This window comes from Piliocolobus tephrosceles, chromosome 15, assembly GCF_002776525.5.
Source record: "Piliocolobus tephrosceles isolate RC106 chromosome 15, ASM277652v3, whole genome shotgun sequence".
Classification (NCBI taxonomy): domain Eukaryota; kingdom Metazoa; phylum Chordata; class Mammalia; order Primates; family Cercopithecidae; genus Piliocolobus; species Piliocolobus tephrosceles.
Window position 1 is genome coordinate 43740286 of NC_045448.1, and position 18745 is coordinate 43759030.

The 18745-nt window shown below is 38.9% G+C and overlaps 1 protein-coding gene across 7 annotated transcripts in view; it reads right to left on the minus strand.

Moving 5' to 3' along the window:
- THADA (THADA armadillo repeat containing) overlaps positions 1-18745 on the minus strand; it is a 356633-nt gene that overhangs the window by 329058 nt on the left and 8830 nt on the right. For 6 of the 7 annotated variants that reach the window (XM_023195714.1, XM_023195715.1, XM_023195711.1 and 3 more), the window contains 9 exons: positions 18640-18672; positions 18346-18394; positions 13709-13896; positions 10537-10631; positions 9055-9275; positions 6339-7030; positions 4484-4662; positions 3381-3536; positions 2036-2158 (listed from right to left, as the gene is read on the minus strand). In XM_023195714.1, the coding sequence (XP_023051482.1) occupies positions 2036-2158; positions 3381-3536; positions 4484-4662; positions 6339-7030; positions 9055-9275; positions 10537-10631; positions 13709-13896; positions 18346-18394; positions 18640-18672 (1736 nt within the window). Of the gene's footprint in view, positions 1-2035; positions 2159-3380; positions 3537-4483; positions 4663-6338; positions 7031-9054; positions 9276-10536; positions 10632-13708; positions 13897-15758; positions 15803-18345; positions 18395-18639; positions 18673-18745 lie in introns of those variants that run through there. The other variant, XM_023195716.3, reaches the window with a different exon arrangement.

Below are 18745 nucleotides of genomic sequence, written 5' to 3' on the forward strand. Positions count from 1 at the left end.
CATGACAATATAGTGCCAAGGTCACAACCTCCAAAAGCCACAGGTGTGCCAGTAGGGAAAAAGTACCACAACCACGAGACTGACTCAGATTAAGACTCTGAGTCTTAATTTTAAAAGCAATTTTAAAGTCTTAATTCTTAAAAGCACTAATTTTCAAAACATGCATACTTATAAGCACAGACCAAGAAACCATGCATACATGAAAATTCAGAATCTCAATCCAAAAAACAGCTTTTGTATTTCCAAGTACTTAATTGAGTTTTCACAAATCATCATTTTACCCCTTACAAAAAGAAAGCAAACGAGATATTCATTGTTAAATCTACCAATGATCTAAGAGAAACTGCAAAATAACTAGGCTGGGCATAATATCCAAAATAATCCATAATAATGTTGAGAGTAGGTAGTATATCGTGCCTGTAATCCCACCACTTTGGGAGGTGGAGGCAGGGGAATCACTTGAGGTCAGGATTTTGAAACCAGCCTGGGTAACATAGCAAGAACCCACATCTACAAAAAAATTAATTAATTTAAAAGAAATTTTTTTAACTGTCCCACACACACACTGGGGGCTTCAATATATATTCTAGTCACTTTTTAAATTTTTATTTATTAATTCTTTGAAGCAAGGTCTCACTGCTCTGTTGCCCAGGATGGAGTGCAGTGGTATAATTAAGGTTCACCACAGCCCTGACCTCCTGTACTCCAGCAACCTTCAAGCCTCAGCCTCCTGAGTATCTGGGACCACAGGTGCGCACCACCAAGCCCGTCTCAAGGTTTTTTTTGTTCTCTGGTTTTTTTTAAATAGAGATGGGGTCTTGCTATGTTGCCCAGGCTAGTCTTGAAGTCCTGGGCTCAAGTGATCCTCCTGCCTCAATCTCCCAAAGTGCTGAGATTACAGGCATGAGCCAGCGCTAGTCGCTTTTAACGACTCTCAGCAAGGCTTTGTAGAGAGATATATAGTTTATATCACTTCTCGGCCTTTTGGCTAAGATCAAGTGGAGAAATACACAGTCTATAAAGAGCTTTTTCATTTAATCCTCAAATCAATCTTTTGAGAAAGGTTACTGAATCTGCTTATAGTTGATGAGACTCAAGTCAGTCAACTAATAAGTGGCAGAATCAGGAGTAAACCTATGTCTTTAAAATTCAGGTTGTGACTTCCCAATCTTCGTCATTGAGATTTTAAGAAGTCAAGTTGATTTTAGCCTTTGAATAGAAATATTCCTTGTTTGATGGCTTATCTTTTAAATACAAAACTGAAAACCAAGGGCATCCATAATAATGTTTAGAGTAAGTAGTGAGCATGTCATAGTTCAAATGTATCATTAATCTATTCATCTACCTCTTTCTCAAAATAAATAGGTAAGTTCTGTCTTCTATCTGGGCCTGAGGAGAAAAAAAAGGGTCTGCTTCTCAAAGGCTAGATTTGGGGGAAGAACAGTGAAAAGCTCAATCTGTTCTGTTGAAAAGAAATTCAAGATTGTCAAGCTAAGCCCTGGCCCAGACTGGAGGTGCTGTACCTGGGTTTCCATCCATTTCATTAACACAATGCCCTAAAATCCAGCCCTACTCTTCAAGCTCACTCCAATGTGAGACAGACAGCAAGCTCCCTCCACAGCTGGACCATGGGCCAAGAGTCATTAATACCAAGCCTCTGCAAGTCATGTCAATCTAATGAGAAAAGAGGCCCAGCAACAGCAGTCTTCTGCCCTGGAGAAGGACGGTGTTCAGTACCATCAATTACCCTTCTGTTAAAGTACTAAATTCACCTGGCCCACATAAGCTGAAAGTGACTGGGGTTAGCCCACTAACGTCATTCTGTAACAGTCCTCCAGTACAACACTGGTTCCATAACCCAGGCTACATCAAGTAGAGCACCAAAGCAGCAGAAGAAATAGGTAATACTCAGCTTGAAGGAAAAAAAGCAAGAAACACAATTCACCGAAAGACTTCCATTTATTTCCCTTTTATGCTTATTCATTATACTTTTTAATTTTTTAAAAAAGTCTATGTTTAGAAATATATCACCTACCTTATACTGCTGTAAAGAAACAGAAGGGTGCTGTTTGGTTAACTTCTTCTCTGGTTCATGTTTGGATTTATTCTGCTCCAATTTATAAAGTACCTGAGAACTTTCCTGTATCCTACAAAACAACTTTTGAGACAAAGGAAATGAAGCAGAGGTGACCCACACATTAAATTTAAATGTCAGCCTGAGAGGCAAATTCTTTAGAATAAAACGTCAGGCAAGGAGAGCACTGATTTTTAATCTCTTAATATTTTATAACGTTTCTTTTTGATGGAAAATAATTTTTATACCAAAAACAAAGTTATTATTGCAAAGCAGAATACTATCATTAAACCACAGTTCTATTTCCTTTAAGTTGGCACAAACCTGAAGATGATATAGTCATTTCCCTACTTTACCAATTCTTCACCCCATAAATGTGTTGCACAATTAATTCAAGTTGGATTATTTGATAATGATCACTTTATGAGGCGCTTAAAACTATAAAAATGCAATGGCATTCTTTCTCCTGTTACCAATTTTTCTTAAAACTACCTTAACTCCAGCATTAGATTTTTTCTTTACAAAAAAGAACCCAAGGTTGATTTACTACACCAAAATGAAAGGCCTTTTGGCCATGTGTGGTGGCTCATGCCTGTAACCACAACAGTTTGGGAGGCTGAGGTAGGAGGACCACTAGAGCCCAGGAGTTTAAGACCAGCCTGGGCAACAGAGTGAGACCCTATCTCTAAAAAAAAAAAAAAATTAAACATTAGACAGGCATGGTGGTATGCCCCTGTCGTCCCAGCTACTTGAGAGGCTGGGGAGGAAGAATTGCCCAGGAGGTGGAGGGTACAGTGAGCTATGATCACACTACTGCACTCCAACCTGGGTGACAGAGCAAGACCCTCTTTTTATTTTTTATTTTTTTTCTTTTTGGAGACTGAGTCTCACTCTGTCGCCCACGCTGGAGTGGTACAGTCTCGGCTCACTGCAACCTCCGCTCCTAGGTTCGAGCAATTCTCCTGCCTCAGCCTCCCAAGTAGCTACGACTACAGATGCACACTGCCACGTCTGGCTAATTTTTTTGCATTTTAGTAGTGATAGGGTTTCACTGTTGCCCAGGCTGATCCTGAACTCCTGGAAAAAAATGGTGGGGGGAGGGGTGTGTGCTTTCCACTCTGGATTTTAATCCCAAATGTAAGCTTTATGGAATCAGAGAACAGGTCACAGAAGGGCCATCATGAACAGATGCGGTAGCCCAATTCCATGACCATTCCCACACGCTCCCAAAATCTGGGCTCTTTTTAAAAACCATATCCCAAACAAAGTTCACCACTTCCCTATGCCTTCTGATGGGAAATTCTACCTTTTTAAGAAGTGAACAGATCTGTTGCCGCACTCCTGGAGACTGGCTGTTAAGATTGTATGTAATAAAGAACTGAATCCACTGCATTTCTTCCATGGTAACAACTTCTGTGCTTCGATTACTTTCACAAAGCAAGCCTAATGTATCTATCCTTACCTAAAAAACATCAAGCAATAAAAGGTTAATTTTCCAAGAAATAAGCAAAACCTAAATCACTTGAATTGTTTAATTACTTACATAGGCTACAAAAGGAAAAAAAAAACTTCAGTTCACCAATAGGTACCTTAGAAAGGTTTCTTAATCTCAAAGATCCTAGTGTTATTTCCCATACAATTCTTTTATTAAATTAAATGTGTAAACTGGGGATTTATAAAATGCAACATCAAAGATTTTTATTCCATGGTAATGCTCAGCTTCATTCCTTTTTCTCTTTTTTTCCAGTGACTCCCTTTACCCCATCACCTCACTCTTAAATTACTGATAGGCACTTCTAACTGGTTTCCTGGTTACTTTCTGCTCCCACTCTGGAAATTCATGTTTCCACTAATGTAATTCCTTGCTGAAAACAGGGTGGCTTTGGTTTAGCTTAATAAAACCAGCTGGTGCCTGGGAATCAATGAAGTCTTTAGCCTAACATTAGACCTTTCCAAAAAATGTCCAAAACACTCCACGCCTGATAAGCAATGTTCTTAATCATCCTCCAGACCTTGCTCATTTGGGTCCCTCCATCTTGTATGCTGCTCCAAGGCTTCCTCTTTTCTAATCATATCTATCACTTTCCTAATCAAGCACCACCTGCTCTGATCAGGCTCTTCTGAGCCTCCCAAGGGAGTCCTTATGTATTGATGGCACACTTGTATCTGTACTGCCAGTTCTAAGAGTTTCCAGTTGTTTTATGTAAGTTTTCTTACATCCTCAACTAAACTTGCAGTAGCTTGGAGAAAGGGTCTACTGAAAGTTTAGTTGGGAGACTGGGGTTTCTACTCATTCTCTTTATGAACTCCCTAAAACAGTGCAGGACACAATGTAGGGGCCTCTATATTGAACTGCTACATGAAAGGGATCTACTGCACATACAAATCCAGGTAATTTTCTTTACTTACTTGACAATGCTGATGAATTAAGCCTTGCTTTATTCTTGCACCAGACACGAGGTTCTCCCAGGTATCAGTAGCAGACTGAAGATGTCCATGAGCTCTAGCTATTCGCAGACATGCCATCAAAGCTCCCAGAGCCCCCCTGCTATTACAAGACCCTAAGAATGGGAAAGATTGCTCTTGTCCTGAAAGCACAGTAACAAAGACAATTACCATATTATGCAATGACTACTGTAATTATCAGCTGCTAATTTTCATGTTTCCAATTAACATTTTATTTCAATAAATAAAAATCACATTTTAAACTCATTTCCAACACAAATTAAAGTTCCTATTCTAAAATAAGTCATTATTTAAAATGATTTGTCCTTTTGTCAATCGTTTCAGGTAAGCATAATTCTCTTATTGTTAACGTAAACAAATCATTATTTACCTGCTAACATTTTTACTTTTTCCCTAACACTTAGAAAATGAATCAGGAGGGCCCGGCGCGGTGGCTCAAGCCTGTAATCCCAGCACTTTGGGAGGCCGAGACAGGCGGATCACGAGGTCAGGAGATCGAGACCATCCTGGCTAACCGGTGAAACCCCGTCTCTACTAAAAAATACAAAAAACTAGCCGGGCGAGGTGGCGGGCGCCTGTAGTCCCAGCTACTCGGGAGGCTGAGGCAGGAGAATGGCATAAACCCGGGAGGCGGAGCTTGCAGTGAGCTGAGATCCGGCCACTGCACTCCAGCCTGGGCGACAAAGCGAGACTCCGTCTCAAAAAAAAAAAAAAAAAAAAAAAAAAAAAAAAGAAAATGAATCAGGAAGTAAATCAGGAAAAAAAATCAGGTGGAGAAATAAATAAACACATCGGTGACTACAGACTTATTATTGCTCTAAAAGTAAACACTGAACCTCTCTGCATATTTCACAGTGACTGTTTTTCACTAGTAAAGAAGATTTAAAAAGGAACACAAAGAGCCTGCTGGTTTCAGAGGCTAGGACATCAGCCATTACCAGGAAGACAGGGCAGCTTGATATAAAAATAAAGACAACCTTACTTCAGAACAGATTCTTGAATCCTGAATTTCAGATGACTTTTCAAAAAGTCAAGAGCAACTGTTGTCAAAAATTACAAAAAAATGGCTTATTTTCACATACGGGAATCAAATTTTCCTGCTACCTCATGGTTACTCTTTGAAGTACTGAAAGTTTTTAACAATTTTAGTTGAAAATATTTCTTAAAATTACACTGTACGATACATTTTTGCTTTGTTAAACAATATAATAATTTTAAGATTTATACGATGTGTCATGATCATCACTTTACACATCCTGAATTATGCTTGAATTTGCAGTGATTCCTGTAGGGTTTGTGAGTTTTAATGGGATGTCTACCCCTATTCTAAGTAACTATAGATGGCTATTTCTTGAGATCATGCCTCTGAATTTTGTCACTTCCCCAGAGAAAAGAACTTGCTACTGCCAAGTTACCTGTCTTTAACCTTGCCTAACACAATTTTTAATTATTGTCTCAATCACTTGAATAAGCACATTATATAAGACACACAAACTTTTATTCCAGTAATACAAAATAAATTCAGAACTTGAAAAAATGAATTAAAACCTTGTAATAAAGGAAAGTTTATCATTGTAAGTGGAATTATTCTTTAGCTTATAGAAATGACTTCAGCCAAAAAACTCCATTCAGCTTTATACAGGAACATTCGTTTCAAACCGAAACATCTATCATTAATCTCCTCGTTTACTATTTATAGAAGTGATATTTAAATTTAAATATGATTAGCATCTGCATAGCTACCTACATTTAAGCATCATAATTATAAATTACTAAAACAAAAATGCATTTTTCTTACCAGTTTTAGCATCAATAGAAGTCTGAAGAATCTTTACCATGTACTGTAAGCTTTCAGGGCTGTAACTTAGTAATTTTGGCAAGTAATAATCAATCACGTAAGATTTTTGATCCAAGTTTCCTTCACACAGTATAAAAAGTAGAGGAGAAACCCAAGTCTCATGCCACTGGTCAATCCAAGAACTCTCAGCAGTCTGGGATTTCAAATGACTCTTATGATTTTTAAACATGGTTTCCAAGAGGTCACTTGCATAAGGTACCAATGACTGGTCCCCCATCACCTCTAAGATTTGAGATGGAATAGTTTTATCTATAGCCAGAATATGTTCAATTCCTATGCACTCTACCAAACAACCAAGGCACATGTACTTTCCTTTAATATGCCATTCCAATCGCAGAAGACTCTCAGTCAGTTTCACAAAGAAAGGATCAGGGACCAAAACTGCACCTTCCACAGTGAGCCGGTGCATTTGGAGAAGGTTTTTGAACATGATTTTGGTTTGGTGTCTCAGAGCATCCAATGGATGTTCCCAATGGGTATAGACATATTCCAAAAGTCTCCCAACTATACTTGAATTCCCATTCAGGCTGTCCCTTAGGCTGGGGGAACCTGATTCAAGGACTTGTATGGCTGAATTAGTCCAGGATGCCATGATTCTAGACAGAAACATTTCCAGCGTTGGTTCTTTAATCCTGAAGAAAAACGAGCCATGATCCATTATTGTAAACTGATTAGTAAAAGAAATTTCATTTTAGAACAATTTAGACTTTAAAAATATTAAATACAAAGAATGAGCACAAATTTCAATTATTAAATTTACAAGAACAAAAAACTACAAGTAAAGACAAAACAGATCTCAAATTTGTGTATGAATCTTTTTACCTTGTAAAAAGTAATCCAGAAAGGAGTTCAAGACCAGCCTAGGCAATACAGTGAAACCCCATCTCTATAAAAATTTTAAAAATTAGCTGGGTGTGGTGACACACACCTGCAATCCCAGCTACTTGGGAGGCTGAGGTGGGAGGACTGCTTGAGCTCACAAGTGAGACTGCAGTGAGCTGTGCTCACACCACTACAGTCTAGCCTGGGTAACAGACTTTATCTCAAAAATAATGATAATAGTCCAGGAAAGGACATAGGGAAATTTGGGGGATGATGGAAATATTCACTCTCTTGATTGTGATGATGATTACATGTGTAATTTATTTATTTTTATTTATTTATTTTTTTTGAGACGGGGTCTTGCTCTATCACCCAGGCTGGAGTGCAGGGGCGCAATCTCGGCTCACTACAACCCCTGCCTCCCAGGTTCAAGCGATTCTCCTGCCTCAGCCTCCCCAGTAGCTGGGATGACAGGTACATGCCACCACACCTGGCTAATTTTTTGTATTTTTAGTAGAGACGGGGTTTCACCATGTTGACCAGGTTGGTGTTGAACTCCTGACCTCAAGTGATCCACCTGCCTGAGATCTGCACACCTGGGATTACAGGCGTGAGCCACCATGCCTGGCCTATACATGTAATTTAAAACATAAGGAAAGCCAAGGGTTGGAGATGGTTGGGGGAATGGGGCTTCTTTGTGATAAAAATATTCTAAAGTTGTTTGAATTAACTTTTAAGATGTTAAAAATTAATTTTAGAAATGTTGATAGTTTATCAGACTTGTGAGGATCACTTTAGATTACCTATGTTAATGTTCTTCATAAATTCTAAAGCACTACACATGTAGAAATTTTTATAGTTTTAAAAAACTATGGTAAAAACAAATTTGAGGAAAAAAATGTTTTAAAGAAAAAAGCATGAAGAATACTAAAAATTAATTTTTGAAATGCTGGTGGTTGTACAACTCTGTGAATAAACTAATAAAGTGAATTGTACACTTTAAATTTATGAATTGCATAATATATTAATTACAGCTCCAGTATGTAAAAAATTATTTTAATTTTCCTTTATTCATATGTTCATTATTATCAAGCTGTATATATGTTTTGACATTTCATATATGTGATCACTTTCAGCCATTATGGCAAAAACACCACAAAAATACAATATACAGCCCCATGAAGTCAGAAGACCTTCTAATATTGCTGTCTCAGGTTCTTATTAGCAATATGCTCTTAGGTAAGCATTTACTTTTCTAAGCCTCCCTTTGCCCATTCAACAAATTAGATTTCTTATCCTATATAGTAGACATATGAGGATCACATTAGATTACCTTTGTTGAAGTTCTTTATAAATTCTAAAGTACTATACATATAAAACTTTTATAGTTTTAAAAAATGATAACATTGAAAATGTTAAAAATTAATTTTAGAAATGTTCTTCACAGGCTAACCTGCAGCAATAATTTCATTTATTTATTTTTTTGAGATAGGATCTCACTCTGTCACCCAGGCTTGAGTGCAGTGGCACAATCATATCTCACTGCATCCTTGGCCTCCTGGGCTCAGGCAATCTTCCCACCTCAGCCTCCCAAGTAGCTGAGACTACATGTGCATGCCACCACATCCGGCTAAGGTTTAAAAGTTTTGTACAGAGAGGGTCTCACTATGTCACCCAGGCTGGTTTTGAACTCCTGACCTCAAGTGATCCCCTTGCCTCAGCCTACCGGGAGGGTAGCTGGGATTACAGGCACAAGCCACTCTAGCTTTTGGACTACATCTTTTAAATGTCTTACAAGTGAAACAAAATATGAGACGATAGCATCAAAACTCACTGTGAACTCAAGGTGAACAAAACATGTGCAGTATCCAAGAGAAGGGCCTCCCCACTCCGACCCATGCTCCCATTCTGCCAGTCCAACATGGCAAGTGTCCCCTGACATAGGAATAAGACAGCTGACCCAGAGACGTTACCACAACAGAGGCTTCTGCAGCTGCTCATAAACCACTCGGGGACGCTAGTGCAGTCCACTGAACGAAGAAGCACACTGCTAATCTGGAAAAATATAGCAGAGCTAATGCACATAAAGCTTTTAAAACTTCAGAGATATTTCAAAATACAAACCCAAACATCTCTTTCCCCTGAAAAATCCTAGGAAAAATGACTAAACCCAAAGATAAAATACCCACAAACGTCATTATTATTGTATTAATATTAAAGGAAAACAATTACATCAAGTACGTGAATGATTTTGCTGGTTGGAATGTACTGGCAGAGCACAACACATCGCCACCTGCAAGTGGATAAGCTTAACAACTCTTTTTTTGGTTTTTTTTTTTTAAACAAATGCTTTTAGAGGTGATTTGAGAAATAAACATCTTCAACTTATCCAAAGATAATTACTTTGTGTGATCTCACAAAATAATGCACATATATTTTTCTAAGGTAAGGTAAAAAGATAAAATAAGTTTCCATATAATATAGCAAGCAAAAAAAGAAACCTACTAGTAAAAAATACAAGGATTGTGGCCTAAATTATCAAATTATACTTTCTGTAAGAAGCAAATTTACTGAAAAATTGACTCTATCTAGCATGCTTCCTGTCTAAAGTACATGATTTGGGTTATTCTTAATAAAAAAACACATTTATCAGAAAGGTTATTACTGTGTATGTATCTATACATTAATATGCATAATTTTAACATTAAAAATATCTTTTAACATACTAATGAGAGATGACACTGAACAAACAGCACTAGAAAAAACTAAAAGAATATGCATCAAAAATGTTTATAGTGATTATCTTTGTGAGATGGGCTTACAGGTGACTGTTAGTCTTTTTGTTACTGTTGCTTTATCTGAAATTTTGGAATTGTCTCTTATAATAACAGAAAAGGGTCATCAGAAGGAACCAGACAATGCAAAAAAAAAATTCTTTTAATTCACTTCTTTAAAAATATTTTTAATTTTCTTTTTTAAGAGACAAGGTCTCACTCTGCTGCCCAGGCTTGTGCAACCTTATCTCACTGCAGCCTTAAACTCCTGGACTCAAGCGATCCTCCCACCTCAACCTCTCAAGAGCTGGGACTACAGGTGTGCACCACCATATCCAGCGAATTTTTTTATTTTTTGTAGAGAGAAGGTCTAGCTAAACTCCCCAGGTTAATCTCAAACTCCTGGCCTCAAGTGACCCTTCTGCCTTGGCCTCCCAAAGTGTTGGGATTATAAGTGTGAGCCACTGCACCAAGCCAAAAATATTTTTTAAACATACTCTAACTCTCAACAAAGTACAATTCTAAAAAGGAGATGCACTTACCAAATGAGGAATCTTTTCAGATGGGTGAAATATAGTCTTAATAAAAAGAATAATAGCTAATCCAGACGTGCTCTGTACAGTCTGTAATAGATCATCTATTTGGCAAAAAAGAAGACAGCTTATGTTAAATAATGAATATTCTGATACAGTGGAAAGAGCAGATGCTGAGCAGCCAGATAGGCCTGGCTACAATTTCTAGTCTGACCACTTCCTGGGTGAATACGTCTTACATAAATTATTTAAAATCCCATATACTCTGTTTTCTCTTCTGTAAAATGGGATAACTCCTAACTGACACAGTGTCAGGTTTAGATGAACAATGAATATAAAGGCTTTTTAGAAGCAGTCTCACTCTGTTGCCAGGTCAGAGTGCAGTGGCATGATCTTGGCTCACAGCAACCTCTATCTCCTGGGTTCAAGCGATTCTCCTGCCTCAGCCTCCCGAATAGCTAGAATTACAGGTGCGTGCCACCACACCCAGCTAACTTTTGCATTTTTAGTAGAGACAGGGTTTCACCATGTTGGCCATCATGGTCTCGATCTCTTGACCTTGTGATCCGCCCGCCTCAGCCTCCAAAGTGTTGGGATTACAGGCGTGAGCCACCGCGCCTGGCCGAATATAAAGGCTTTTAAGCCCAGCATATAGATACTCAATAAATGTGATTCCTTTCTCTCTCCTCTAACATACACTTTCTTCCTCTCCAACTACTGTTTCCCTAACAGCAACACCACCTGTCCCTTCCTCTCCACCAATGCCTCTGTATCCCAATCATTACAGACATAGACTTTTTCAGAAAGAGATTTCAGGGCTTGTATAAAGAATGTACATAAGTGCTAACTACAAACTTTGCTAGCACTGACACTGTACCCATAGCAACCAGTTTCGACTTGATATCTTCTTTTTGTTTTATCTCTATTAGCCTCTAATACCATGGTGAATTGTTCAACCTGGGGAAAGAAGTATGACATCATAAACTACGTACTAAATATCCATTCTGCCCTTCAACCCTGATAACAAAACTGTGACTTTGATTGGGGAAGCCACATGCCCAGCCAAAAGCAGGATACCTGCTTCTTCAATCTTCTTTGCAACTAAAGGTAGGTATATAAGAGGGTTCAGGCCAACTGGATGTAAGCCAGTCACTTGAGTATCCTGATTAAAAGTAAAGACGCAACTGGCCTTCCTTCTTCCTGCCTTGAATAAAGACACATCTGGAGCTACAGCAGTCATATGGCAATCACAAGGCAACAAACGTGGGTGAAAGCCAACCTGCTGAAGATGGCACAGCAGAAAAGCAGAAAATGTGTAGGTCATACACTGCCTATACCAGTTCTGGATCAACTGCCTCTGAACTTGTTATGTGAGAAAGGAGGTTTGGTTTTCAGTTACTTGCAGCTAAACACTTTACTGATTATGAACTTTAAAATGCTGGAAAAGAATAGTACTGATTAGGTGCCATCAACTTTTCAGAAAAGTAGCTACTTTTTTTTTTTTTTTGAGACAGAGTCTTGCTCTGTCACCAGGCTGCAGTGCAGTGGCATGATCTTGGCTCACAGCAACCTCCGCCTCCCGGGTTCAAGTGATTCTCCCGCCTCAGCCTCCCAAGTAGCTGGGACTACAGGTGCATGCCATCACACTCGGCTAATTTTTTTTTTTATATTTTAGTGGAGACAGGATTTCACCACGTTGGCCAAAATGGTCTCAATCTCCCGACCTCATGATCAGCCCGCCTTGGCCTCCCAAAGTGCTGGGATTACAGGCATGAGCCACCACGCAAGGCTGAAGCATATTAAAATCATGTATTCTCTACATTTCATTAGTTAGAGAATCTTTTTTAGACTAACACAGTCCTCTTTTAAAAAGTTAATAACCTCTGAAAAGTTTTCTGTAAGTTATGTCTTAATAAAAGTAACTTCAACTACTTTCCTTTCAATACCTGAGAACCCAGGCAAAAAGAAAAATGGAAATACTAATTGGACAAAATATAGCTAAGAGTTTCATTACCAGCGTTAAAAACACAATGAGGCTGGGCGCGGTGGCTCACGCCTGTAATCCCAGCACTTTGGGAGGCCAAGGCAGGCAGATCACCTGAGGTCAAGAGTTCCAGACCAGCCTGGCCAACATGGTGAAACCCCGTCTGTACTAAAAATACAAAACAAAAAAAAATTAGCCAGGCATGGTGGTGCACACCTGTAATCCCAGCTACTCGGGAGGCTGAGGCAGGAGAATCACTTGAATCTGGGAGGCGAGGTTGCAGTGAGCCAAGATCACGCCACTGCACTCCAGTGTGGGCAACAGCGACAGACTCCCCATCTCAGACAAAAAAAAAAAAAACAAACCACAGACAATGAGATGCTATTGTTTTCCAATCAGCCTAGCAAAACCAGAGTCAGTTATTGTTTTTTACTAACAAGAGCTCTAAAGAGATCCCATTAGCATGTTTTTAATTAAGTTACATTCATACATATATTACCATATAGAATGGGAAGTGAAGAGGATAATTCAACTTTTTATATAAATACTTGTGTTAGGGATCACTTTTTTGTTAATCTTATTATAATAATAAACCACAGATTCCAAAAAAAGTGACAGAAAACAAATTTATAGCTTAATAAATTATTTAAAAGTGATCACCCCTGAACCTATCTTCCAAGGCAAGAAATAGAACTCAGCCAATCAGGTTGGGCACAGTGGCTCTCACACATATAATCCCAGCACCGTGGGAGGCCAAGGTGAGAAGATCACTTGAGGCAAGGAGTTTGAGAACAGCCTGGCCAACACAGTGAAACCCTGTCTCTACTAAAAATACAAAAAATTTGTCAGCTGTGGCGGCACCCTCCTGTAATCCCAGCTACTCAGAAGCTGAGGCACAGGAATCACTTGAACCTGGGAGGTGAAACCCAAGATGCAGAGGTTGCAGTGAACCAACATCACACCACTACACTCCAGTCTGGGCAGCAGAGTAAGATTCGGTCTCAAAAAAAATAAAATAAAATAAAATAAAATAAAACCATGTAATCCAGGGCCTCCCTCCATTTTGGGAGGCTGATTAAGGATACATTCCACATCTCAGTTAAGTATCACTTTTCATACTGTTAGTAGGAAAAGCTGATTGGCACTCAATTTTAACTGTCAATTATATATCATTTGTATATAATTTGTTACACTTACCATGGCTTAAAAACTTGGTAAAAATACTCAGCAATCCACACATATTTTGCCATATGGGAGAATTGGAAGCCTTCCAAAGATTTCCCTGGAAATCTTGTACTTTCTGTACTAACATCATTGAAACTCTAATGCCTACCAATAAGTCATTCATCAACTGTGTTTGAATAATATGATTTCCAGCACGTTTTCTATAAAGAAGAAAAGACATTATTACAAAAGGAAATTCAAACAAAAATGTGAACATTTCTAACTCCCGGCAAAATAAATACATTCCTCAAAGGCCCAAAATCAATTTTAAATTATGATAATGTATTCCTCTCTCTTCCATTCATACAAACATTCCAATTACGTAGATATTAATTGCAAACTTTCAACACTCTTTACTTATCAACATATCCCTTTTTCTCAGCCAACAACTAACTTCACTTCTTTTAGGGCAAAGATAAGAAATCAAGAATGAATGACAGAACTTGGGCTGGGCGAAGTGGCTCACACCTGTAATCCCAGCACTTTGGGAGGCAGAGGCAGGCAGATCATTTGAGGTCTGGCGTTTGGGACCAGCTTGGCCAACATGGCGAAACCATGTCTCTACCAAAAATACAAAAATCAGCCAGGTGTGGTGGTACATGCCTGTAATCCCAGCTACTCAGGGGGCTGAGGCAGGAGAATCACTTGAACCCCAGAGGCAGAGGTTGCAGTGAGCCGAGATGGCACCATTGCACTGCAGCTGGGTGACAAAGCAAGACACCATCTTAAAAAAAAAAAAAAAAAAAAAAAAGAATGACATAACTTACAAACCTGAACACTCTCTCAACATTGATATATTTTCCCTCCCTGGCTTTTTTTTTCTTTTTTGAGACACAGTCTCGCTCTGTCGCCCAGGCTGGAGTGCAATGGTGCAATCTGGGCTCACTGCATCCTCCGCTTCCCGGGTTCAAGCAATTCTACTGCCTCATCCTCCCAAGTAGCTGGGATTACAAGCAAGCCATCATGCCCGGCTAATTTTTATATTTTTAGTAGAGACAGGGGTTTCGCCATGTTGGCCAGGCTGGTCTCGAGCTCCTGAACTCAAGTGATCCGCCTGCCTCGGCCTTCCAAAGTGCTGAGATTACAGGTGTGAGAAACCGTGTCCGGCCCCTCCCTGACTTCCAAAATGCCAGGCTCTCTCGCAGAATTTCCCCTACTTCACCAGCACTCCTTCTCAGATACCTTCACTAATTCATCCTCTTCTCCCTGATCTTTTTATGTTAGAAAAGTCTAGGGCTCAGTCTTTATTCCTCTTCTTTTCTCCATCTAATTCTCTCCCTTGCTGATCTCTTTTAGTTCATCAGCTTTAAATTATAATCTACGTGCTGATAATTCCCAAATTTTTATCTCCAACCCAGACCTCTCTGTCTAATTCCTTTCTGGTATATCTAACTTATTGATATTTTTACCTGGATGTCTAACAGACATCTCTAAATAAGTGAACTTATCTTCAACTCCAAATCTGCTGTACCTGCTGCATCTTTATCCTACAAAAACACTGTAATCATCCTTGCCACCCCTCCTCTCCACTGCATCTATAGGAAATTCCTGTTGGTTCTACCTTCAAAATGCATCTAGAATCAGACCAACTCCATTGCTATATCTTGGCCTGAACCACTCTCATCTCTCCTTGGGTTACTGCCATAGCCTCCTAACTGGTCTCTTGCAGCTTCTGTCCTTCCCTCTCAGTCAGTTCTCAACACAGCAAAACACAGAATTATCCTATTAAGGCAAAAGTTAGGAAAAACAACTTGGTAGTTTCTCAAAAACTTAAACATAGAATTATCTTATGATTCCACTCTTATGTATATACCCAAAAGAGCTAAAAGCAGAGACTCAAAGATATACTTGTACATCAATGTTTATAGCAAAATTATTCACAATAGCCTAAAGGTAGAAACAGACCAAACGTCCATCGACAGATGGATTAACATGTGGTCTACACATACAATGGGATATTATTCAGCCACAAAAAGGAAATTCTGATACATGCTACAAACGTGGATGACCCTTGAAAACACACCTGTAATCCCAGCACTCTGGGGGGCTGGGGCAGGGGCACTGCTTGAGCTTAGGAGTTTGAAACCAGCCAGGGCAACATGGTGAAACCCTATTTCTACCAAAAATATAAAAACAGGGCATAGTGGTGGACGTCTGTGGTCCCAGCTACTCCAGAGGCTGAGGTGGAAGGATCGCTTGAGCTTGGGGGGCAGAAGTTGCAGTGAGCCACGATCCTGCACTCCAGCTTGGGTGACGGAGCCAGAACTTGTCTCATTAAAAAAAAAAAAAAAAAAAAAAAGGAAACATAAATGAAATAAACCTGACACAAAAGGACAAATATTATATGATTCATAAGAATCACCTAGAATACACAAATTCAAAAAGATAGAAAGTAGAATAGAGGTTACCTGGGGCTACAGGAAATGATTTTTTTTTTTAAATAATAAAATGTCCTTTCTTTTGGACACACTGAACTTGAGGTACCTGTAGAACATCCAAGCTGAGATGTCCACAAGTCAACTGTCAACTGATATTCATCAGTCTACCACTCAGGAAAGAGATCTAACTTGGAGTAATAAATTCGGGAATCCTGAGTATATAGGTGGTGGCTGACACCAAAGTGGACGTTATTAAGCAGTTCAAACAAACAAAATAAAAAGGACAGAACCCACCTTTACACGATGAGCATAAAAAGAAGAGCCAAAAAGGAGAAGAGACAGAGTTCCTGCTATGGCAAAAGGCTACCTTGAGTGAAAGATGATGATGTACAGGTATTATTTCTCCTCTCTCCCAGAACCTCCTCAAACCAACAGCCATAGGATTTAAAACGTAAAAAGATAAATTCTAAAGGCAACCAATATGCAACAAGACAATAACAATAATATTTCAGAAGCTGCAAAGCAGATGGATGAGTGATAACTGACAGCAGAATCAAGAAAAGGGGACGCTCAGCCAGGGAACAAGCCCAGAAGCCATTTGATTTGTAGTACCAAATGGCTCAGAAACTGTTGGCACTATGTACTCCTTGATGTGCAGGTAAATATAGGATTGAAAACAGGAAGACTAAACACCTCCGAGCCAGCAAACAACCTGTTTATCTTTAGAAAAGGTAAAACAGGTGTCTGGCAAGGAAGATAGCACACACAGATAAGGCAACAACATATTACAAAAAGGAGAATTAGGTAAATATATGCACAACGCAGGTCAAATACTGAGACCTCAGCCTTCTTCCCTCACTCAGGAACCAGACTATTAAGACAATGGTTTGGAAGATTCTTCCATGGCAAATCCAGTATCTAAGCAAAAAGATTTAAAAATACTGACATCTTTAGGTTTTCCCAAGGAAGAGTTCCCCCAAGAAACAGCCCAGCTAGACTAGCCTACAATAAAATCCGCAGTCAACTCCACCCATAGGCACAGACATTCAAATCAATCCTTGGTGTCCCATTATTAAATATGACTACCCTAGCTGGGCACGGTGGCTCACACCTATAATCCTAGCACTTTGGGAGCCAAGGAGGGAGGATCACTTGAGCCAATGAGTTCAAGACTAGCCTGGGCATTATAGTGAGATCTCATTCCTACAAAAAATTAAAAATAAAAAAAAATTAGCCAAGCATTGTGGCAGACACCTGTAGTCTCAGCTACTTGGGAGACTAAGGTGGGAGTATAACTTGAGCTAGGGGAGGCAAGAGGTGCAGTGAGCCAAGATCGTGCCACTGCACTCAAGCCTGGGCAACAGAACGAGACCCTGTCACAAAAAAAAAAAAAAAAATTTATAGATAGATAGAAAGAAAGAAATACGTAATTGCCCAGCCAAGGATCACCAGACTTCTGAGGAAAGCTTCTAATAAGAAATATACTGAACAAAACCAGCAAACAGAAACAAGCAACTTGGAAGAAACAGAGACTATGTAAAGATGATAAAAAACAAAAAACTATCATGAATACATCCTCAGAGAAATAACAGAGGATATTTCACTCACGAAATAAAAACAGGATGCTATGAAAAAGGAACACACTCAGGTGAGGAAAAGAGTTCTTTCACTTATTCTCATAACTATTAAATGTTTAATTTTTAATTTAAATATTTTAATATAGTTTAAATATTAAAATTTTCTATTTATTAAAATTAAATATCAAACCTCTAAAAAATAAATTTAAATAATTGGGTCTAATATTAATGGAGAAAGGGGCTGGGCATAGTGGCTAACGCCTGTAATCTCAACACTTTGGGAGGTCAAAGCTGGTAAATTACTTCAGTCCAGTAGTTTAAGACGAGCCTGGGCAACATAGTGAGACTCTGTCTCCAAAAAAATACAAAAATTAGCTGGGTGTTGTGGTGCATGCCTGTAGTTTCAGCTACATGGGAGGCTGAGGTGATAGAAACACTTGAGCCCAGGAGGTTGAGGCTGCAGCGAGCTATGATCACACCACTGCACTCCAGCCTGGGTGACACAGCAAGACCCCGTCTCAAAAAAATGTAATAGTAATAATATTAATGAAGAGGGATGAAAAGATCACATTCTGAGACTTTCAAATTTTTCTGTGTACAAAGACAATGTACAACTGCAAGTGTGTACACACAAATGCCAACATATAGCACTTGCCTATTTTCTTCCAGGATTTCAATTAAACTCTTCTGCAGAAAATGAAGCACTGAAACAAAAGAATATGACAAACCAGAATTTAAAACTGTGAACTTCAATAAAATAAAATATTTTATATCACTGTTATATAAAATGATACTGTGATATAGAAACAAAAATTTAAAAAGAAGGGGCATGATGTACCTGAGTTCTCTACAATGCTCTACCTATTGCCAAGAAACTTAAAAGAGCCAGTTCCAAAATGACTCATAGAAGCCATCAACTCATGGAACAAAATAAAATAATAGGACTTACCATTTTTAAGCAGATTATTAACACCTGCTCTACCTGTAGAGGAAAAAATGAACGCTGGTAAGGAATTTCATGACCAAAATTAGTATCATTTAAAACCTATGATGTG